The sequence below is a fragment of the Solea senegalensis genome, linkage group LG17 (genome assembly GCF_019176455.1).
Source record: "Solea senegalensis isolate Sse05_10M linkage group LG17, IFAPA_SoseM_1, whole genome shotgun sequence".
Taxonomy (NCBI): Eukaryota; Metazoa; Chordata; class Actinopteri; order Pleuronectiformes; family Soleidae; genus Solea; species Solea senegalensis.
In genome coordinates this window covers 13185398-13208688 of record NC_058037.1, presented here as the reverse complement: position 1 = coordinate 13208688, position 23291 = coordinate 13185398, and the positions used below count along the sequence as shown (strand labels likewise).

The following is a 23291-nucleotide window of genomic DNA, read 5'->3' as shown; positions in this document are numbered from 1 at the left end:
GAACGTTTTCCAGTGTTTACACGTGACAGTACCCGCTGTTTAATGTTCATCAGGTCACTGAGATCATGACAAGTAAAGGTGAAGTAGACCCGGCTGTAAAAGCAGCTCCGGTGCTTCCTGATGTTGCTGCTGCTGCTGCTGCGCCTCCATGTTTTCCTGTCATTCCTCCAAACACGCCCTCTCCACTGCCTGAGCAGCCTGTGTCTCTGCCAACAAAGATGACTGGCAATCATGTAAGTGTGCCTCATACACTCTATTGAAGGAGAAGTCGGCGTTTAGTGTCACAAATCGGTTGTATCCCATTAGAACCCGGTCTGCTTGTTGCATCAGCAGAAACCATGTGTATAACCTTTATTCCCAAAACCTGTTTTCCATGGAAAACTCCACCTGTTTTTCCTTTTTTTTTTCTCTCTCTACAGTATTTGCATGTGCACTGAGACACAATCTCGGGATCCTTGTCCCTTTGACTTCATTTGAAATGTTGTTTAATTTGCAGCTAAAGTTGTTTTTGGTAATGCTTCATTTTCCATTTTCCACGCCACCAATTACACATTAAAACACAATTTGCACATTTCTTTTAAGTTCAGACAGGGATTTAGAATAATTATATACTGGAGGACAATTGAATGAAACACAGTAGAGACTTTAGAGTCATTAAATCCTGTATAAAGTGTTCTGAACACTTACGTGAGCGTCATAATGTATAAGGTAAAAAAGAAATCCAGGATGCGTCTTTGTCATGCATTGCAAGTCTTTGCCACGGTGATAATTGTGTGTGTGTTTCTGCATTGTAGGTGAGAGCTGCCAAAGGATTTTACAAGCGTCCAGGAAAGGTATAGTAGGCAACAGTCTTGCCCACTCTGAACAGAAACAAGATGGAGACAGGAATGTTGACAGACAACCCTCTGTTCTCCGAGAACATCTGCTTTTCATATGCTGTTCTTGGGGGTAAACAGAGTATTTAAAAAAAAACAAAAAACGCAGTGTTAGGCAAGTTCACAGCTGGATGTGATTACAATCACAGTAATACAGTACTGCCAACGCAGTTAAAGACCTGCGGTTTTGCCACATTGTACAGCTTCATTCTGCCTTGGTTGTGCAACACATTTAGCTTCTCGCTTCCAGTCACCCAGTTCTTACAGTTAATTAGCCACGCGTTTAACACCTCAAACGTTATTTTTATTTAATGCAATATGCTATAATTTATACACTTCAATGTATTTTGAGTTGTTTTAATTGAATTAAAAGTATCTAGAGTGGCATAATAGAGGAGTGCGCACACACACACACACACACACACGCACACATATGTACAGTATATTCTTTTCTTTTCACAGCTTACGTGTTAATGTGCCCTGTCTTTCACACAGATGGTGTTATTTGAGAAGGCAGAGTTCAGCGGCCAAGCGTACGAGATTCACAGGGACGTAGCAGATGCTACGTCTATGCAGCTCTCGCCTCTCATATCTGTGAAGGTCGTCCGAGGATGGTAATAATGAGCAGCGTGCAACTGGAAATAAAGATGTACGAGTGTTTGCCGCCGGATGTGTTCTCAGCATGTATGTCTCCGCCACAGCTGGGTGCTCCACGAGAAACCCGGCTTCCAGGGACGCTGCATTGCCTTAGAGGAGGGGGGGATAGAATTGGCAAACATGTGGGCAGAGGCCGACGTGGAGACGGAGCCACAGAACGCTCCGCCGATGCAGATCGGCTCCATTCGACTGGCAGTCTGGGTGAGTACACTTTCACCTCGTTGGCCTTTCATATTGCCCATGCGGAAGGTAGCTAATTACTTTATTGATATTCAGCTCAGACCTACTCAGAACCGAGAGGAACAAGACGCTTGTTAAGACGTTATCAGGCGAAATGATTTAAGGACTAGTGCTAGCCCACTGCTAATAAACCAGGTGCTTGTTTCCATGTCTCTGCAGGATTACAGCCCACCCCATATTGATCTGTTTACTGAACCCGAGGGCCACGGAAGAGTATCGCCTTTCCACGATGACACAATAGAGACGGGCTCATTTGGCATCCCACTGAGCACCGCTTCCATCCAGGTGCACTCTGGGGTGTAAGTATGGCTCTTATTAACAAATCAATCAGCCAGATCTTGGTCAGTTAGCTCCACAAACGGACGGACACAGCTTCATCGCTGTCAAGACGCGCGCTCTACTTATCGCGATTGATCCGAACGGTGAAAAGATGTCAGGGGATATTATTCTACGTTTAAAAATGAGGGCATGAAAGAAAGTAAAGTGCAGCTAATGAGACAATCTCAGGTGTCTGCAATGATTTTTGCATTGCTATTGACAGCCAGGCCCATTAGAGGAGGAGAGCCTGCCTGCTCTGTTTAATGCATTGAAGAGCTGTCGTTTTAATGGGATTCTCTGGGTCTGGCTTTGACAAATAGCTCAGAGATAATAATCATTACTCAGTTCCCCACAGTGTTTATCTTTGCCTTTGGTTTGACTCACCCATTTCCCTGCTCAGGAATGTCCCTCCTGTCTTTGCATGTTAGAAAAGAGCGAGAGTTTGCGCGGAAGACGCTTGAAAAACGTGGCGAGGCGGTGTGTGAGAAAGACATTATTAAAGGTGTGGAGGGAATTTGGCAAGGGGGAGAATGTTGTTTTTCTCGCGAAAGGCAGACGCATTCAGGACATTTGTGTCCTCGCTGCCCCCGAGGAAGTGAACGACAGCAGGCCTTTTTCCCACAGCTATTTTTGCAGGTTTACCCTGGCACCTTTGGTAGAAACCGAACATGTTGGACAGTGTTCCAGCATTCCTCAACATCTGAGCTGGCCGTTTTTATTCCAGCAGCTCTTTTTATGGTGTTCAACACACCTTTTGTGTGTGACAAATGTGCTGTAAACTTGTTAGGTCGAGCTCACAGAGTGACTCATATGATCCCGTTAGTATGTCTTTTTTCACCACAGGCCTGGCATCACTTTTTGGTATCACTGGCTTGGGGGGATTTTTTTTTCTTTGATTGGTATGAAGCATTGTGTTGCACTACAATGGCTTTGAATATCACAGGGTGAGGCAGAGTTTCAACACAGGCTGCCCACACTGTAAAGGAATCATTAAGAAAACATGCTTTGAGCTGGAGCATCCAATTCCCAAAAGAGGCTGTTGGTTTTGTAAAACAAATAGCTTTCGAAAAAGCCAGTTTAACTCACTGTCTTGGGTTGTGAAGACGTAGTAGCTGCGGACGTCAGTAATAAATCATGCATGGAAATGAAATGACTGAGCAATAGGGATAGCTGTACATAACATGGGTGTCTGTTTATCCGCCAGGTGGCTGCTGTTCAGTGACCCAGGGTTCCAGGGGATGCTGACTGTGCTGGATCCGGGTGTGTACCCTTTCCCCGAGACCTGGGGCTTTCCGTCGCCCTTCGTGGGATCTCTGAGACCACTTAAAATGGTGTGTGTTTTTGTGTGACTCTTCACGCGTTGCTCGAGGACATTGGGACACGCACACCGCTGCAGGAGGCGGGAATCGAGCCAGAAACCTTCCAGTTACTACTCCTGAGCCACAGTCTTTTCCTCAGTCCAAAAAAATCCTTTGGAACGTTTGGATCGCACAGACATTCGTGAAAGGCTGAATCCACAGGCCTCGTGAAGCGTTCATGGCTTCTCTGCATGTGCAGATACCGATGATATGTAAATTAACAACAATTAGTGAGCCATAGGGACAGGATTTAATTTCATAAGCTTGTTATGAGTGTAAATCTGCTCTCCGACACTGAACCTCAGAGGTTTTATGGACGTGGCTGCGTGTGAAAGCAAATCTTACGCACAAGTCACTCTAGAGATTCTGTGAAGTTTTTACTGCCTGCTTCCCGTGAATAATCTCAGGTTAAATGTCCGTCTAAGATCATCTGAGAGTGCGACAGGAGGAGCTGGGCGAGTGTTCTGCTTCCTGCAGCCTTGTTGTGAATGTGTCTGAAAGTCTGAACAGTGCCCCTTTTTTTTTGGCTTTTTTTCACTGGTACACAGAATACGTTCAATGCCATATGTCTTGTGTTTTTTGTGTACATTTAATAAGAAAAAGAAGTGACTGATGAATATGATGAATCTCTGTTCCAGGGCGGTTTTAAAGTGGAGAATCCGAGTGAAGTCAAGGTACGTAGAGTTGTTATCCTGAAAAGCTGCATTGATGTATTAATCATTTATTTTATATTTATTTTACATTATTTTACACTAGTGTGTTAAATTAGCACTCTGATGATTTGCTTCATAAAATGCCGTCTAACAGTCAGCCTTCAGTTCTTTGTGAAGTCTTGAAGACACTGTGTCCCCACTGATTATGGTATTTTTTTAAAGCTAATTGTACTGGGATGCAACAGTTGTACAAGTAGAGATGTACTGAACTTTATTAGATATTTAAATGAAATACGGTGTTTGCCGACTGTCATTGTAAGAAAGAAAAGTGCATTTGAGGGTAACTCGAGAATGTGGCTGAAGTTTAAGGCCGATTGTTCAAACACAGCCAAAATAACTCATGACTCAGGTCTAATTTATTTCCTTTCTGTGTCTTAGGCGGTGTTGTATGAAAAACCGGGCTTTGAGGGCTCCTATTTAGAAATCGACAGTGACGTGTTCAGCTTTTGTGAGGGTGAGGAGGACAATCAAGCACAGAGTGCATACCTTGACACAGTGAAGGCCGTGGGTTCTTTAAAGATCATTGGAGGACTGTGAGTTTTCTTTTTTAATTATTGCCCGTGTGTGCTCGACTCACAATTTAATTTGCATCCAAAAAATAAACCTTGGTCAGGGCCAGCCTTTGTTGGCAGATGGGCATTTTGAGGTTATGTAATCTGATTGATATCTCTGCACCTCCTCTCTCGCTCCAGCTGGGTGGGCTACAGCCAGCCTGGGTTTGAGGGCCAACAGCACATCCTGGAGGAAGGAGAGTTCTTGGACTGCAGTGACTGGGGAGGCTCGGAGCAGCTCCTGTCAATGCGACCGATACTGGCTGTGAGTACAACACTGCACTGACTCACTGTTCATCAGTTAGGTGACAAACAGTGAGCGTGGTGTGATGTATGATCATGGTTTCACCACCATGGGCTTTATCAAGTCAGAGGTTGTCTGTTCATGCAGCGCTGACGCTGTACGTGGTTAGCAATTGGGTGTTCGTGAGTTGTTTATCTTAAACCCTTAAAACCCTTAGCATCAAAACCCTTAGCATCAAAACCAAGTCACCTCATCTGTCGTTCCATCCTCATCTACTTTCACGATACCAGCATGTGAAGTATATGTGAGGAAGAGGAGGATGACGAGAGAGCAAATGATCTCATTTTGGGCATAAAATCCGACTTTGCTCGACGTATTTACTTCGAGAGCTCAGTATTTTCTCAGGTGGCACTTGCTATGAAATGTCAAGTAATCCTTAAATGTGGCGTTCTGCAGTCTTACAAAGGGACAGGGATGAGAATCAAGAGCATAAAAACAGAAAGTTAAGGGTCAAAAACTGAAACTGAGAGCATTAAATAATCTAAATAATTTATATATATATATATATATATGTATATATATATATATATACACACATATATGTATATATAAATATGTTAGAAATGGACACTGCTGAGTCTCAGATTGTTCTGTATTTCATAAACCTTAACATGTAAGTGTCAGAATCCAAATTGACATTATTCTCATTATTCTCAGAAAATGCTTAATTTACACAGCTAACTGGAATCTGATTAGTTTTATTCAGGCAACAGAAAGAAAAGAAATTAAGATAAAAATCTGGGGTTTTTTTCAGTGGAGATGTCAAAAACATTAACTTTGGATTTTCCATTAATGTTGGAAAATCGAAACAATTAGTTCATCTTCTCGAAGATATTAATACACGGTAACAGTAATCCGCAATTAATCCTTGATGAAAGATGTAATTGGTTTGTAGTGGCGATAAATGCGCTTGATGATTCTTCTGCTTCCAAATGAGACATGGTATTTAAAAAAAGGTGGACACTTTAATCAGGTGTTTTTGTTCTGGTTGCAGGATTTCATGTCGCCGCACCTGAAAATGTTCAGCGAACGAGACTTTGGCAAGCTGGGAGTGAACGTTGACCTCACCGTGCCCGTCATTAACATGGATGACACCGGCTATGGCACGAAGACCCAGTCAATTGACGTCATTAGTGGCGTGTAAGTGACAATTATCGTACTTATACGTAAAAAGCCTCCTGCGTGGACAGTAACGCGGAGGGAAAAGGTCAGAGTGGTTCACAATATCATTATCTCTCCGGATGATAAAGTAAACTGAATGAACTACTTTCATTTGGTTGAATTCCACTCGAAGAGACTATAAACACACTTCTGTGCTGACTTCCTGCTCATGCAGCAACGACACTAAAACGGGAACTGCCCAGAACACAGTCCCAAGCCTCAGCCTGATAATTAGATTTGGCGGTTTTGCGGTTTACTGGCGTTCTTTCCTTCTCAGGTGCGCAGCAGTTAGAGTGCCGCGCCCATGCTGACACGTCCAGACAAATAACCTAGTTCACTAATGTTTAGTCTGTCATACCTGACTTTCTGTCAGTGAAAGTTGGCTCTTAGCTCATGCCCAGCCTCACACCCTTCTGCAGAGGGAATAAATAGGATACTAGCATGACATAATTTCATACTAATATGATACGGTATAGAACACGCCACGTTAATCCCTCAGGGGGAACATTCTTCTCTGTTACAGCAACAGAAGAAGAAGAAGAATAGATGGAAAAATAATTAGACACTAAAAGGTTTTCAAGGCACGCAAGGGAAAATGTAATGCAAGATAAAATTACAAAATAAAAATGCACAACCATGCAAGCCATATATAAAATAAAGTCATTAGGGCTGTCAATAGATAAAAAAAAACCCCACCAACTAATTAATCTCACATTTTGAAGGTTCGCTTTTCGTCGAATGACTTAATTAACAAGTAATCAGACAGTGTGCATTTCAGACGGCGCTGTTTGATTGTATCTTTCTTCTTAAACACAGAATTACACATGTGATTTCAAAGAGACTCTATCAAGGTCTATCAAGTGCCAACCAGGTCATATGAAAATGAAAGGCTTAACATGGATGACTGCCATCCCGTATGCAACAAGAACACGTGTCAGCGTCACAACAAAAGAGCGCGAGAACGGAAGCACGGTCAGCCACGCAGGGGATAGGTGTCCAAATAGAAGTCGCCGGGCAGCTGCCAGCATATCATGGACCCTATCAGTGCCTCAGTTTGCCACTTTACTTTTTGCGCAACTGTTTTTTTGACAGTCAAGGCAAGATCGCAAATTCCAAAACTCAGCTTCTTAAAATGAAAACCTTATGCCCAACAATCCCTCACCTCTCTCCATCTTCAGCTACTATCTTAGTCTCTCCTACAGTATCTGAGTGACTGACGGCTTTCATGTCGGAGGTCAGCACATACCAGAAGTAAACAAACTTTTATTTTATTAACAGTCATATAATGACAGTTAGGGTGTCTGTTCTTTAAGACAAAACAGAGGCAGAATATTGACATGAGCGACAAAATTACCACTTACCACACACTGTGGCTTTAACATGATCTCTGTCACCCACCTGCATGTGACCTAGAGTATAAAACATCTTGAACCAAAAAAACAAAAGTTTATGTATAAGTTTTCTCATCTGCGTCGTTATATATAGTGCCGGGAAAAGTGAAAGAGTGTGTCTTCCCTCTCACATTGTAATTCCGTTTCAGCTGGAGTAAACAAAACCAGAAGCAAATCACATTAATGAAATGCAGAACATGAAAAGTTGATGTGCCATTACCCAAGGGAGGGACTAACAAGTCGGTGAATCATGTGGATTGGAACGTATTGTCTCTCGTTGGGAGGCAGGATTCTTTCAACATTTACGGCTTATTCTGGCGGTGCCGCGAGCCTGTCATTACACGGAGCCTCACCCATGTTGTGCCGCCACCCCCTCTGAGCGCCCACTTGGCCCATCTGTGTTGTTCTTGCGCTGCTTTAACGGAGAGACAATTGTTCCGTAGTCTCGCGGGTTACGACACACACACACACACACACAGGCCCACAAACGCGTCCCCTGTCTGTTTGTTTGTATGAGGAGGAGCAGAAACAACGGACAGCCCACGCCCACACGGCAACCCAAGACATGCCACATTAGCTGCAGGAGTACAAACAACGCGTCGACTGTTGAGATACCATCACAGAGGAGGAAACTGTCAACTTGGGTCTCTGACCAAAAACGTTTGACATGCAGGAAATGAATAATACTTTAACAAAGGTCTTTTGTTCGCCTGCTAATTAGAATACATTAAGGGTAATTATTCTCCCTCCCTCTGTTTTCCTTCGCAGCTGGGTTGTGTTTGAAGAGCCAGGCTTTTGTGGTGAGTCTTACATCCTGGAGAAGGGCCTGTATGGAAGCCCAGAGGACTGGGGCGCGCTGCAGCCCAGGGTTGCCTCGGCGATGCCTGTTATGCTGGTAAAAATAATGACTCAGAAAGCTTGTGATTAAAGATGAACTCTAACTGTGTGTCGTGCTGTACAAGACGCAGTGGTCAGCGTTTCCATTTTTGTCATATTTCGTCTGCCCTGATTGCTTCCTGAAGAATTCAGTGACATTGAAGGACCGGGAGAATTCTCACTTCCCTAGATACACAACCACAGTTTTGCTTGGTTTTGTCTTTGCACGTGACCACTCACAACATTCATACTTTCTGTGACCAAACGAAAAGCTATTTGGACCGATGGGAACCTCTCGTCCAGTAGATTATCATTAAGGCCGCAAGGCCGCACGGGAAAACACGAGTAGATGAATCCACAGAGGGGAAAATATTTGTCACAAGACTGGAAGTGAAAACATGTTAGATAATAATGGTGAGTCATCGTGAAGCTACGCTGCTTTCTGGACAACATGATGACAAGACTGTCAAGGTTTTTTGCCTCTAAAGCTAAGATGAGTGTGGAGTTAACGCAAAAAAAAGTCTTTTAAACTAATCGTACTCATGATGTTTGTTTTCAGGATGATTTTGAGAGCACGGCCAAATTTAAGGTAGGATGTCGTCTTATCTGATGAATATTTATCTGATGTGTGTGGGGCTCAAAGTGGATGACTCACGTGCATTATCATGTTCACTTCAGGTGCAGCTTTTCTCCGATTCAAACCTTGAAGGCCCCGTCATCTCCCTGGAGGACAGCGTGGCCTCCCTGCCAGATGAATTCCCTGTGGCTTCATGTAAGGTTGTGGCTGGCAGGTGAGCTGAAGATGAGTCACTGTGCAAAAAAAAAGCCTGATTTTAAATGGAGTCGAATAGCGAATGTATATTATGCGTGGGCCTCGGGTGGTCTGTTTACATGCCCTTCTACCTGCTCCAGTTATTAGAACAAATATCCAAGAAAGACATTCTGTGTGACACTTTTCAAAGGCGGCTGATGATCGAGGAAGAAAAAAGGAATATAATGAGATGTGGGGCCTAATTAATGAATAATTAAACTGGAACTCCTACAAAGTCTAAATCCTGTTGCTTTCACACTGTTGAGGCTTATTGGGCGTTTTAAGATGTGAAATGTTCCAAGTCAAGTTCATAAAATGGGTTTTCACTGCGTTAATTAAATTCCCAATTAAGATACAGATACTGTAGCTCAGTAAGAACTGCTTTACATTGTTAATATGGACTTTTACAGAACTATTGAACGTCCATGTCCAAGGAACACGTCCCATAACAATTTGCTAACAGTTACCTGTTAGCGTAAGTGTTAGCTAAGATGGCGGACACTCTGGGGGGACCTCATTCCCAGCATGTAAACAGTGTCCGCCATCTTTGCTAACAATTACGCTAACAGGACCAAGTGTCACTGGTGGGCACGCAACAAAAAAAAGAATGAAGATAATTCTCGACTCAGGGGAAGCCCAATTTTTCAAAACTACTACTTCTATTCTAGTAAAACAACGCTAAATGCAACTCAGTGAAGTGTTCCTTTAAGAATGAATACTATATGATAACTCACTGTGCGCTTGCAACAACTCTAACTGAACGTATACATCAACAGTGACTTGTTAGCCTCGTAATGATACAGACAGTTTTCAGTGGCCGTCGTCTCATTTTGTGCTTTCCCTGTCGCGTGTGTGTTTATGTAAATGACTTTCAGCTGGCTGGCATTTGAGGGCGAGGACTTCACTGGCAGGATGTACGTGCTAGAAGTGGGGAGCTACTCAGACCTGAGAGCAATGGGCTGCGATAATGGTGGCTCATCCATCATGTCACTACAGCCTGTTGGCTTTGTAAGTTTCTCTTTTTATTATGCTTTTTCCACTTAAAAATCCACTCACGTTTTGAAAATTGAAATTAGACAATGAATTTGAAAGGATTTGTCACTTATACTAAACGGACTGCTTAAAGGTACGTTTCTAAGGTCTGTTATTATGATGAAAACTCAATTGAGATATCTGGAGAACGAAAGTCTCTCCAAATGAATGCTAATGCGCGTTATCGCCTGCCGCGTCTCGAGTGTTATTATTTGTGTTTACCACTTGTGTCCAGTTCACACAAAGAAGTCAAACCACAATCACGTAGGTTTTGCAGATGCCCAGCACGGGAGATTACGACTCATAAACACAGGTTCACTTTATCACTAAATACGTTGCCTGTTCATGTTTTTGAGTTAGTTAGTTCTGGTCAAAGTGATTTAACACATGAAGATGCAGCATATCTCATCTTAGTTGCTTTAAATATTTGCTTACATTACATAAAAACTGCCTTTTCATGCTGAATGAGTCACTACATGAGCGGGGACCTAGAAAACAAGCAGTTTGTTGTAGGTGGAAAAGGGCAAATTTGATGAAGGTGTGCGAGTGTTGTCCTTTTTTCCAGAGGTCTATACTCGCCCACCACTTCCTCTAATGTGCCGCCTTGTCTCTCCCTCGCTCTCGTCTTTTTCATTCTCTCACTTGACAGGAGTTCTCGTTGCCTTCCATCACGCTTTTTGAGCGCTGCAGTCTGCGGGGGAAGAGGGTGGTTCTGACAGACGGCTCAGTCAACCTTCAGCTGGCTGGAGGCTGCAGCAGAGTCCAGTCGGTGGTCGTGGAGGGAGGCATGTGAGTACATGGCAACTTGCTCCGCGGGGACATGAATCAGTGACCTAAGTCGCTCCCCCTGTCAGTGTGAGTTGACAGGCTCATGCATAATGCTCCCCTCTTTCTGTGTTTCTGTTCTGGGTTTCTGAAAACCACAGTGATGTGAAAGGATCACATGAAACAGAATAACGTGCCGCAGAGAGACCACTTGTCAGCAGCTTCATGTTGACGATGTCTTTTTAACTCCTTATGCCGATTTCTTTATTTGACAAGGTGGAAGAAACCACACCCGTGTGCGTGTGCCACTGTTGTAATAATAAGAAAGAGATGGTTGTGACAGATTGTGATCTCAATCTAATCTGAGCAGACAAAGAAAATGATGAGAGATTCAGAAATAATAAAACAAGTCGATTTAAAGATGAGCGTTTGCGCAAGTAGCTTCTGTTGAGTTGAGACAAATCAACACAAGCCTGAGTTACATATTTCTCAGGGTTCACATTCAGTGGACGCAGACTGCAGAGTCGGCATTGCGGATTATCATCTACCGTGTGACAAAGCTGACAGATGGGGCGATGATGGAAACCTGCTGCTGATGTGCGAGATTCAGGCTGTGGGTGCGAGTCCCCGGCCCGAGGAAATAAAGGGCTCACAGTGAGCCAGAGCCGTCTCTGGAGTGGCACATTCCTACCGCAGGAGAGACGGGCAGTCGGCCAGAGAACAGAGCTACGGAGCTAAAAACATTCAGTGTCACAGTGAATTTGGCCATTTGCGAGGCTCAGCACATTTTAAAAGAGCCCTTGGCAAAGTGCCATTGTAGAATCGAGGACATAAAAATGCCTCTGCTGGCTTCAAAGTATGGTTTGGACAGGTCAAATATGGACTTTTGGGAATGTTCCAAATCACAGAACGGCCTGATATAATAACCGGATGTTGTTGCTTCTTATCATGGAAGTCATTTTCTGTGATTTCAGTGTATTTTAAAATCAACCTCTATTTAATCAGGATGCTCTCCACGGGCTATAATAATACAATTACCAAAATAGCAGCATAATGACAGAGGAATCAACCGTTACATAAAGGAAGGGAAGGGTGAAAAAAAAAATACAGACAGGCCTTTTTTTTTTCTTTCAGACGTCGTGCTTTGCTTTCAAATGTATGCACTCACTGACTGACTGTCAAAATATAACAAGCCAAAAAGAATAATCTACTCTCAGATGTTTTTTTTTATCCTCTGCTGCTTTGCATCTGTTGAATATTATGTGGAGGTTCACTGTGTTTTTGTCTTTCCCTTTGACTGTCAGGTGGGTGTTGTACGAGGGAATCAACTATCTCGGCGCTCAGATTCTGCTGAAACCTGGCGAGATTGTCGACTGGCGCAAGTTCAGCGGCTGGAATAAGATTGGGTCCCTCCGCCCTCTGACACAGGTGAAATCCAGACGAATGGCTGTACTTTGAATTGACATTTTGGATTTAAAAATAAAAAGCAGTTATTGCATGACATTGTTGACCTCTGCAGCATTCTCCAAACGTAATTGCACGTCTGTTTCACAAACAGCGTTTCTTTGTTGTTTTTCACGTATTTGCTGTTGTGGGTTTTTTTTTTTTGCCCGAGTAGAAACAAGTGCACTTCCGTCTGAGGAACAGACAGTCGGGGCTCATGATGTCAGTAACCGGGGACATGGATGATGTCAAATTGATGCGGATACAAGAAATGGAGGAGACCAATGGATTTGAGCAGATCTGGTTTTACCACAATGGATATCTCCACTGCAAGGTACTGAATTTGTAAATTTGTGTCCGGCCTGAAAAGAACATACATACTGTATTTTTGGGTGTGTTTAGTTCTTCTGTTTTGAGAGAAACGATAGCAACAGTGACACAAACGCGATCTGTGGATGTCCTTGTCATGAGCTCACACTACTTGTTACAGGAGGTAAAGGTTGTTGTCCACTGATGCAGACATGAATGGTTCACACCTCCAAACCCTGCTTCTTTCTGTCGCTCATGTTATTATTCAACCTCTGTTTGGTCCTCGCGAACACAAACGTGCGTATACTCTGGCAGAACAAAAGGGAGCAGGGACAAGAAGCTTTGTCTCCGACTGGTACAAAGTCGCCGTTGCCTTCATCTTTCTTGACATGAAAGAAAAAAAGACGGCCCGCGTGCAGCGTGGGAACGTTGCCGAGCGAAATGAGATCAAAACACGGCTAGATTGAGAAAAACAGAGTCATGCGGACCTGAACTGAACAATACAGAGCGGCGTGGAGCATTATGTGGACATATTTCACCGTGCTATGAATATAACGGACACTTTATATTCAAAATTTAAAAATCTAAGCTTATATAGTGTTTACTTATCATCGCACTTAAGGCTTAACTCTAACCCAATCGGGCAGATGTTTGTCAGGTAATTTCCGCCACTGTTGAATCCTGCTGGAAGGAATGAAAGCCAATTTCTTTCCTGAAATGTTTTAAAATTTTTGAAAATGAAAGCCTTTCCCGTTGAAGACAGAAGTGGGCGTTGGTGTTTTTTTGTGTGTTGAAAGGGGCTTCAGACAAAACCCAAATCTCTGTGTTCATCTAAATGTCACCACTGAAAAGAATCGTCCGCTGTTCTTCTGTTTCTAGCTGCTGGAGGAGTGCTGTTTGTATCCTAGTAGCAGCGTAACCATGGCAGGAAGCCGTCTAGGTCTCACCCCACAGCCAGACCAGCATATTCACCTCTGGAGTATCACCCCTGAGGGCTTTATCCGCTACACACCCACTGATCTGGTTCTGGAAGTCAAAGGTGAGAATCTGTGTCTGGCATTAGGTATCGTACTACCTATATAGGTTCTACTTGCTGCTACTGTAGGTAGGATGAGGCTGCCAGATGCATATATGGATGCAGCCTTCCAATTTGGAAAGGGAAGCTGAAGAATGGAAGTAGCAGTAAAACACCAGCGGAGCGGCTCCCGAGCTGTAGAAAGGACTCCCATTTGAGTAGAAGTCATAAAATGAGCTCTTTTACTTGACAATGGTCGTTTCAGTGTTTCTCCAATAGAACATTTGTAAATGATGATCCCATTTGGAGGAAAATAGATGATAAAGCTTCACAAATTGGTACTGAACGAATGGTATCATCCAGTAAGTGCTTGGTTGCAACTGAATTTGCAGTTTCAAACACTGTTGGTCAAATTGTGGATCTGAAGGCTTTAAAACGGGAGACTATGTCCACTTTTATACAATATACAGCCTATCATGCTGTATATTGTACATTATAGCACTGAAGTAGTTACAGAATATATACTGTAACTGCCTAGGACGCAAGGTGTACACATTGATGTCACTCTTGTGGTTATTCACTGTCAATTAGTGACACCTAGTGGACAAAATAAGGTTCTGGTGCAAATCATTATTCTCTACATTCAAGTGTACTGAAATACTGTACAAATAAGCATAGAGAAAACCATAAACCAACTAGAAAAATGTAAATTAACTACCCGTAAAACAACAATTTGTAAGAATCATGAATGACAACTCTTCCTTCTCTTTCAGGGGGCCACCACTTTGACAAAAGCCTAGTCATTCTGAACTCATTCGATCCCAACAAACCCCAACAGAGGTGGGACGTGGAGGTTCTCTGAAACCCTCCGAGCTGCTGAACAGGATCACAACGTTATCAGGTCATCAGGTGCGGCTCCGCTAAAGGCTCCGCTCTACACTAAATTATGCTTGAGGTACGCCGCCACAGATAGTAAACCTTCGCTGAAAAACCAGAACTGAATAATTTCCATTGAGGAGGCGCACAAGGGAGTGATGTACATACGCGAGTACGAATGTACGGCAATCAACTGAAAAGATGCAACATTAATAACTCATATTTTACACTTTTAGTAATATATCCAAAAGGTTTGTGTTTTGATTATTCTTTGAATAAATCTCTCCGCCTGATGTTAATTTACTTAAAACAGTGTTACCACTTTTTTCTCGCGTATTTTTATGCAATGTCATGTTATATATCATGTTAGTCCAGCTGCTCTTAAACAGGAGGAAACAGTAAGAGAAGTGTTTCCCCCGAAATGTCTTTCACCACCAATTTAATCATCACTACAACGCAAATGTATTTTGTAAACAAAATAAAAAGTATTTTTGTCTATGAATGTCCTGTACATTGTACAGTAGATGAGATGCTGCACTTGTTGAAACTAAATTAAATGTTTCAGATTTAAAAGAGTGATTGTTGAAAATATATAATGTGCAATTGTCAAAACATGGAGAATGTGCAAATGCTAAAAATAATGCTAATTTTTATTTGTCTGCTCGACCCAGCACTGCACTGGACATAAACAATATTGACAAACATTATTTATCTTTGTATATCATCTTTGTTGAAACATGTAACTGTTGGAAATTAGAATACAGCACCCAGAAAGACAGAGCGAGAGAGATCTAGCTGTAATTAAAAGCAACATATTGACCTAATTATGACAGCTCCACCGTCACATGAACACAGCATAACTCTTGCCTCCTTATGAAAACATCAACACAAAACAAAACAAGAGGGTGTGAGGCTGTAACAAAAACAACAGCCTCTGACACGCCGTCTGTGCATGTTCATTTCACACTTTGTCGTTTGCCTCACAACGGCATCACCTCTGATTTGCCAGATGCGGCCATGATACCGTCGTCTCGAGGTGGAGAGAAGGGCTCACAGAGGGATTTATTCTCTTTAGTGTTGCTTAGATGTTCCTTGAAATCCCTGCTCCGACTCCACAGCCTCTGTGCAGATGCCCTGCACCGACTCTTCTTCCAGTCTGTCCTCCTTTTCAACCACCTGGACGACCGTCTTCCCTCTGGCGTGGCCGTGCTCCAACTTCTGAAAAGCTTGGGGCACCTGAGCGAAAGGAAACTGGGCCTCCACCACTGGCAGGATCTGTGATGACACAGTAACAAACACAAAACAAAAACAAATGCCAAGCATCTGGAGGAGAATGCCTTTGCACTCGGGAGACAATTACAAGGTCAAACAAGCATTAAGTGCGTCAGTGAGGATGTGACTCAGACAGTTTTCTAAGACAAATAAAACTATTAATTTCTCCAAACATGCAAAAATAATGTAATATTCTATTCCAATTCTGGCATATAGACGAGATTTAGTTTTACTCCCATTAGGATTGACAAAAAACAGTGTTATTTAGCAGGACGATTAATTATTTGTGTCTAAAACTGTTGATCAGCAATGACAATATGCTGCCAAGTCATCAGAGGCACAGAAATCAAACATCGGACATTGTGTTCTTGTGATTGTTGTTAGTGTTTGTTTTGTTCTTTGTTCTTATCTCAAACTATGCCTGTTAATTGTGTGTAACCACCCCTTTGTACGTATGCAAGTTTAGGAAATTCAAGTATAATGACCCCCGCCATATTACAAATACATTTTAACAACTAAATATCCACATAACTACTTTTATAGCCAGAAATGTCAAAAGGCGGTTCAGAATGTGATGAGACTGAACAATCCTGTGCTAGTCTGGCTTGTTATTGTGGTCAGCATCTCTCGCCATTAACAATGAATCGGGAGTGCAGTGGCGTCACCCTGGAATCTAGCCACACTTACTCACTGAGAATAGGACACAGGGTGTGAGCGTGTGCATGGAGCATGGGGGGGGGGTTAGTATGTGTCCACAGCTTCCCGCCACTGGTCTGAGTGTCCCGCTTGGTATAAGCCCCAGGACAAAAGGACAGAGGTTTGCATTTGCTTTTTTGCGAATGGCAGCTCAGCACTGTTTATAAATCCATTCACCATCTCCTGGCGCCTGGCGTGATTGCCCAGCAGTCAGCTGTGCACATGATCGACCGACCAACCAACCGGCACAGTGGAAACTCCTTAACAAAACCACAGGCAGAGCCTTGCATGCATACAGGCATGTGTGCTTTCCATGGTATGTTCATATTCAGCGCCGCGTGATCTCGATCCCTGCATCAATTTCAAGCTCCGAGGCTGTGACTGATGTGCAAATGAGAGGATTTACATCTCCTCACCTCCTCCGTTCAGCGGGGAACTGAATGACAAGTGTCTTATATACTGTGAGAAATTGAGGCAGTACTGTACCTTTCCTGCATCCACCAGCTTTGCGACCTGATCGAGGGCGGGGCCGTCTGGAAAGTAAAACCCCCATCGGTAGAAGACTCCATTTGAAATGACCTCCTGAGGCGAGAACAGAGGAGGAGATCATTGACACTTCTGTACGTCAAAAGAAGTTAAAGAACACACAAGAGTTGTTACTAAAACACACACACACACATCTGAAAATGTGAATTTTCTGTAAAGCCAACATTTCAAGTTGAATGTTTATAGTATATTCACGTAGAAATGGGGAATTAAGGCATCTATGATCACAGTGAGATATTAAATTCATGTGCAACACTTGTGCTGATATGGCTGTTACTAAACTAATCCACTGACCACTGCACTGATGAATATCAAGAGATTTTCTTTCAGTACATATATTATTCAGTTTGATAGTCATCTCACTAGAACAGAAACATTCACCGCGGCCAACTGTCTGACAGGAAAAACAGATCAGTGGTGTTATCTCTCCCCACTAATATTTACGCAAAGTGAAAATATAGTTACATACATACAAGTTTAGAGCTGAAACAATTTAGTTTAAGCTTCTTAAATGTGAATATTTTCTTCATTTATTTGCTCTGGATAACAAAGAAATCATTTTGGTTTGTGGACAAAACAAGACATTTTGAGAGCATCATCATTTCCAGGTTTGAACACGATCAACATTTAAGGTTTTCTGACATTTTATGGACCAAATGATTAATCGAGAAAATAATTCACAGATGAATCCATTATGAAAATAATCGTTAGTTGCAGCTCTAATTTTGTTATTCAAATTTTAATGCAGCAAAGAATAGGAAGAAAGAAAACCAAGAACTAACAAGAAACAACACTACATGACATTTTTAATCATAATCATCATATATTATTATGCAGTTTTACTTTGTCATTTCTTAGGTTTCAGTACATCTACACTTGCTTGAAAGAAAAGAAGAAAAAAAAGACTTGTGCTGCCAAGATGTTTAACACTAGAGGGCTCATTTGCACTGTGATCTCCAGGATGAAAACGTCACGCTGTCCATCCAGAACCCAGCACTCGGGGTGTGACTGCTGCCACTGAACGCTACCAAACTGACCAGCTGGCCTCTCCAGCTTGTGAACAAAGAGGCCGGAGGGTTGGCAAGAAACACACAAACGCTGGTATGCGTTGGCGAGGGCGATAGTCGGGCCGCAATCTGTACAAACACCTGAATACTGCGTGTTCAGCAGCAAACACACACACACACACACACACACAGAGACACAGTCTAGATGACACAACTCACCCTACACACACTGCCCAGCCTGCCAGCCATGCTGTCACCACTGCTCAGGACAACTTGACTCAGTTCCTGCAGCAACTCCACCCTGCCCTCGTCTATTTACCCACTACCTTCATTATTACACATGCACTCCACTAACAAGGCAGCTGCTTGAGAAACAGGACACACACATTAACATTAATCCACTTAATGCCAAAGGTCCTTCTGCTTCCGCGTTGTGTCAGGTTTATTACACCCGTGCAGCGTATATTTCCACAGCTCAGGCATAAACCAAACGTGCACATCAAGGAAATATGAAGCTATGAAAGCCAAGTCAAGTTACTACAAGGTTATTCCCTCCGATTGGAACTTGCACACAACAAAAACATACACTGGGGCTTAAACGGGTGTTTACTGTTTCCACTCCGCTGAGGATCACGTCGGACATTTCGTTTTGGGAGGACCTGTGGTCCACACCCAGGCTTATGAATAGTGTCAGGGTCAAAACATTTAATGAAGACAAACAGCAGGGTAGTGATGATGCTGTAAACAGGTACGTCAGAGTTGAGTGTTGAAACCAGTCTGTTTTGTTCATGTTTACCTGTAAGGCCTTGGTGCACAGGGTGACTCCGGCGTTGATTGCCCCGTCCAGCAGGCCCATGGAATCAGTGTTGAGGAGTAAAGGTGTGACCAGCGTTGTGTACTTCGCCCCTGACCACGGCTTCAGGAGGCCCATCGCCCACTCCTCCGTATCTCCACCAATGTTGTCCAAAATCACGTCAAACCTGAGCATGCGAATGCAGGCGTTCGAAATTAGCTCGTCAAATTGTTATCCATCTATCTCACATGATAAATATAAGAGGAATAATTAATAATACATGCACCTCACAACCTGTGAGTGTATTAGTTAGTATTCCACCGTCTCAGGTAAGAGCTCAGCTTTGAAGCGTTTGAAAGGAAAAGATCACTGTTTTGTCTTTGAGCTCAAGCCAGGGTTTTTCTTCAGGGATGGGGAAAGGGGTCGACTAGCATCTACTCAGGCCTTGAGCCCTGGTATCCATGGAAACTAGATGAGAGTCAGCAGGCAGTGCTGATAGGAAGATGGCTACCATAGTTGGTGTTTAAGGGGAAGAGGGACACAGTGTTTTACCATGGTAGCATGCTTTCTTGAACTACTATCACCAGCTTAGGGCTGGTAGAAAACATTCTGCTCATCTGTTTTTGAAAAATAACACAATATCATCACTCCATACTTAATCTGTTATCACTGCACTGAACATGCTCTAGTCTAGTTACTTATAAAAAACGCTTTCCGATGCAAAAACACATACTTCTCCATCGTTTCTAGTTGTTCAGCAAAGTCTCCTCCTGTATAGTCCACCACCTCATCAGCCCCCAGACCCCTCACAAGGCCCTCTGCATTGTGGGAGCAGGTAACAGTCACATGGGCCCCCCAGGCCTTCAATAACTGGCAATGCAAAGACAGAGTGAGCGACAGTACATTCATGTGGCACTTCACACAAAACGTGCCAGTACAGCTAGACTTTGCCTTACCTGAATAGAAAATGTCCCGACACCTCCCGATCCTCCAATGATCAAAACTCTGGCAGAGTTAGATTACACATCAGGTTAATTTTTAGTCTGTGTGAGTTAAAGACGTGTTTACGAGCCCATTTCATACAAATCGAAATTAAGCAGGTGGCAAATTTCACCACTGAAACGAACGCGGTTAAATGTGTCTCGTAAAAGGTCTGCATCACTTGACATTTCGGGAGTAAAAGAGGAGGTACGAGAATTCAATCAAGCCTTGATGACAACATATTACATCGTCTGTGATACTTTCAGGGACTCAGACTTAACGCTTCATGCTGAGATGGCAGGGGATTTGATACAAATAGTATTGGGCTGATGCTTGCCTTTTATTTGAAGAGTTCTCTCTGCAAAGACCACCTGCACAGACAAGTGCAGACAGAGCAGTGCTGGCTACATAGGGGATTGATGCTGCCTCTGTGTGACTCACGGATTCTGGCTTATGGGAAACCTGCAAAAAACAGCAACACGGACAAAGTCAGTCAGTCAGTCAGTCATCATCTAACCGCTTTATCCTCCACCAGAGGGTCGCGGGGGGTGCTGTGCCAATCTCAGCTACATCGGGCGATAGGCGGGGTACACCCTGGACAGTTCGCCAGTCCATCGCAGGGCCACACACAGCTAGAGACAAACAACCATTCACTCTCACACTCACTCTGATGGTCAATTTAGAGTGTCCAATTCACCTAATCCCCACATTGCATGTTTTTGGACTGTGGGAGGAAGCCGGAGAACCTGGAGAGAACCCACGCACACACGGGGAGAACATGCAAACTTCATGCAGAAAGGCCCTTGTTCCAACTGGGGCTTGAACCCGGGTCTTCTCGCTGCAAGGCGAGAGTGCTAACCACTATACCACCGTGTGGCCCCACGGACAAAGTCACACATTTGAAATCTGAAAAAGGGTCAATAGTGCTTTTAAAACTTAGATTTTAAAAAGTGAGTCCAATCATCAGAGCTGCTGTAAAGGCAAAGTTAATGCTCATTAAAGGGTGTGCTTTTTCCAAACCTATACTCCAAACTATATTCTTTATCATTTACCCAAGAGCTCTCAATGAAATCTTTCCAATTATTTAATAAGATATAATATATACAGTATATACAACAATCATACATTTCTACTGACTGGGTAGCTCACCTCATACTCCGTTAGAGTCACATACTGTGCCAGACTTCCTTGTTTCCATGGTGGAACAGCAGCCCACACCTGGAACATAAATATGACAGTTAACATGCCGAACACGACTCCACTTAACCGCCTACTCGTGATCCCTGAATCTGGGTAATTGCCTATTAGAATAATAGTCAGCTGTTCCCTCCTGTTCTTAGCATTAAATAATTTCCAAGGATATTTTTAAACCAATGGTGAACATGATTACAAGAGCACCAAAATGTGGAAATGGGTTCGTTTCTTTAATCACGTTGACTTTAAGGTGAATTTGCATGATTGCGAGTCTGTTTACTGGAAAAAAATAATGTCAAAATGTTGGAGACAGTCAACACAACTAAATGTCTTATGATACCACAAGTCAGCAGAAAAACTTGATCTTTTCTCTAAGAGAATGTTGTATGTTCATTTATGTATTTCTTTTTATATTATTATTTTATTATCGCGTTCCATCCAATTAAAAAAAAATATCCTCTGAAATTTCTGTTACCTGTGATTCTACTATTCCACCACATTAGTTAAACATACTGTACATTTTAATGCAACAGCTGCAGCTTATAATATTGACTTTTTATATGACACCAACACAATCGTATTAATACAACAGTATGCTTATGACTGAGATTATAGTTCGTCATGGAAGTGTCTTGATTTGCATTATATTGAGCATTGACTCTAATATTAGATGAACCTCATTTGTTTATGACGCTGAACCAAAGTCATAAAATTACAGTATAATGCCCATCACCATGACGCAAACATTCAGCACACATAAAAACTTCAGGACAAAGCTGACATATTATCTCAAGTTGACCAATTTAATCCTGAAAATATGAGATGGCTAGAAAAATATGGTGAAATTACATTATGTCCCTATAGGTGTCCTGAGGCTATATGTTGGCTATTCTTCCTAAATGAGTATCTATGAAAATGTAGAATTTATTGACCGAGTTGTTTATTAGACTTTTTTTTTATTTTACCAATGTACTGTACCCAATAAAGTGGCCAGGCACATGTGTCCACAGACATTCACTCACTCATCTTCTACCGCTTTATCATCCACATCTCAGCTGGGGCAAAAGCGGGGTACACCCTGGACAGGTCCCCAGTCCATCACAGGGCCACATAGAGACAAACAACCATTCACTCTCACACCTAAGGTCAATTTAGAGTGGTGGACAGACATTGTCATATAAAAATGGACACTAATGGAAGGTAGATCACAGCTCTTACCTCATCCCCAGGAACAAACTGGGTGACCTCAGATCCACAGTCCACCACTACACCTGACATGTCACGGCCCAGAATCAAAGGAAACTCACTGTCACTGTTCATCACAGACGCTGGGTCCCTTCTTAATTTGAGCAATTTTGCTCCATAACCAGCTGCAAATGTCAAGAAAGTGACCGGATGTTATTGAAGTAAAACATTTAAAAGAAACTACTGTCAGAGGTCCAACACTTACCCCTCATGGCTATATCAAGAGGGTTCACACTGGCTGCGTGGACTTCAATCATCACCTCACTGGGAGAGTTAACAGTAGGCAAAGTGGCTTCTTCTGTGTACCTCAGAACTCCATTGCTTCCATACTGGTCAACGACCCAGGCCGACATGCAGCTCTGCTGTCTTGAAGGTGAACTGCAGACATGTCTCCTGCAGCCCACACGACACCACCCTGTCCGGGCTAATGTTTGGGTCAAGCCTGCAACTTTAGCTGTGAACGAACACAGGAGCCTGGTCGACGCCATAGCACCTGACAGAAACCCGTGTGAATGGACCTCGCGTTCTGCAGTGTTTCGCCTACAAGGTCAGCGTTTCATGCGACATCACAACTCTGGAAGACCACTTTGTCACAAAGTTAGGTGGCTGTCACACTAGCTAGCTAGTCGGCTAACATTAGCATGGCCAAAATGGTCAAACGAATGCGCATTAATACAAATAACAGGTAACATGAATAACCGGAAACGCCTCTACGTACGTTAAGTGCGATATCAAGTGTTACGTTAGCATTAAAGAACTATGTACGTCCGCAGATAACACACGTTTCTAGCTCAGAGGCTACAAAACAAGCTAAGTCTGTCGGACATGCTTTCTGACTGCATACAGCGACAGCCAATCAGCA

General features: G+C 43.0%; 2 protein-coding genes across 3 annotated transcripts in view; one reads left to right on the top strand and one right to left on the bottom strand.

The window, feature by feature from the left end:
• LOC122783844 (beta/gamma crystallin domain-containing protein 1-like) overlaps positions 1-15402 on the top strand; it is a 23802-nt gene extending 8400 nt beyond the window's left edge. For both annotated transcript variants that reach the window (XM_044048735.1, XM_044048734.1), the window contains 19 exons: positions 54-233; positions 795-833; positions 1371-1489; positions 1577-1733; positions 1932-2071; positions 3295-3421; positions 4087-4122; positions 4540-4694; positions 4854-4977; positions 6011-6156; positions 8337-8463; positions 9004-9033; positions 9123-9235; positions 10131-10263; positions 10937-11076; positions 12357-12480; positions 12671-12829; positions 13684-13843; positions 14593-15402. In XM_044048735.1, the coding sequence (XP_043904670.1) occupies positions 54-233; positions 795-833; positions 1371-1489; positions 1577-1733; positions 1932-2071; positions 3295-3421; positions 4087-4122; positions 4540-4694; positions 4854-4977; positions 6011-6156; positions 8337-8463; positions 9004-9033; positions 9123-9235; positions 10131-10263; positions 10937-11076; positions 12357-12480; positions 12671-12829; positions 13684-13843; positions 14593-14681 (2298 nt within the window). In that variant the 3' untranslated portion in view covers positions 14682-15402. The remainder of the gene's footprint in view (positions 1-53; positions 234-794; positions 834-1370; positions 1490-1576; positions 1734-1931; positions 2072-3294; positions 3422-4086; positions 4123-4539; positions 4695-4853; positions 4978-6010; positions 6157-8336; positions 8464-9003; positions 9034-9122; positions 9236-10130; positions 10264-10936; positions 11077-12356; positions 12481-12670; positions 12830-13683; positions 13844-14592) is intronic.
• On the bottom strand, positions 15328-23291 carry LOC122783845 (reticulon-4-interacting protein 1 homolog, mitochondrial-like). The gene is made up of 9 exons (XM_044048737.1): positions 22635-23291; positions 22403-22554; positions 21140-21208; positions 20328-20452; positions 19966-20014; positions 19743-19879; positions 19013-19196; positions 17150-17245; positions 15328-15970 (listed from the first exon to the last, which is right to left on the bottom strand). The coding sequence occupies exons 1-9, from the start codon at positions 22915-22917 to the stop codon at positions 15767-15769; spliced, it is 1299 nt and encodes a 432-aa protein (XP_043904672.1). The 5' UTR covers positions 22918-23291; the 3' UTR covers positions 15328-15766.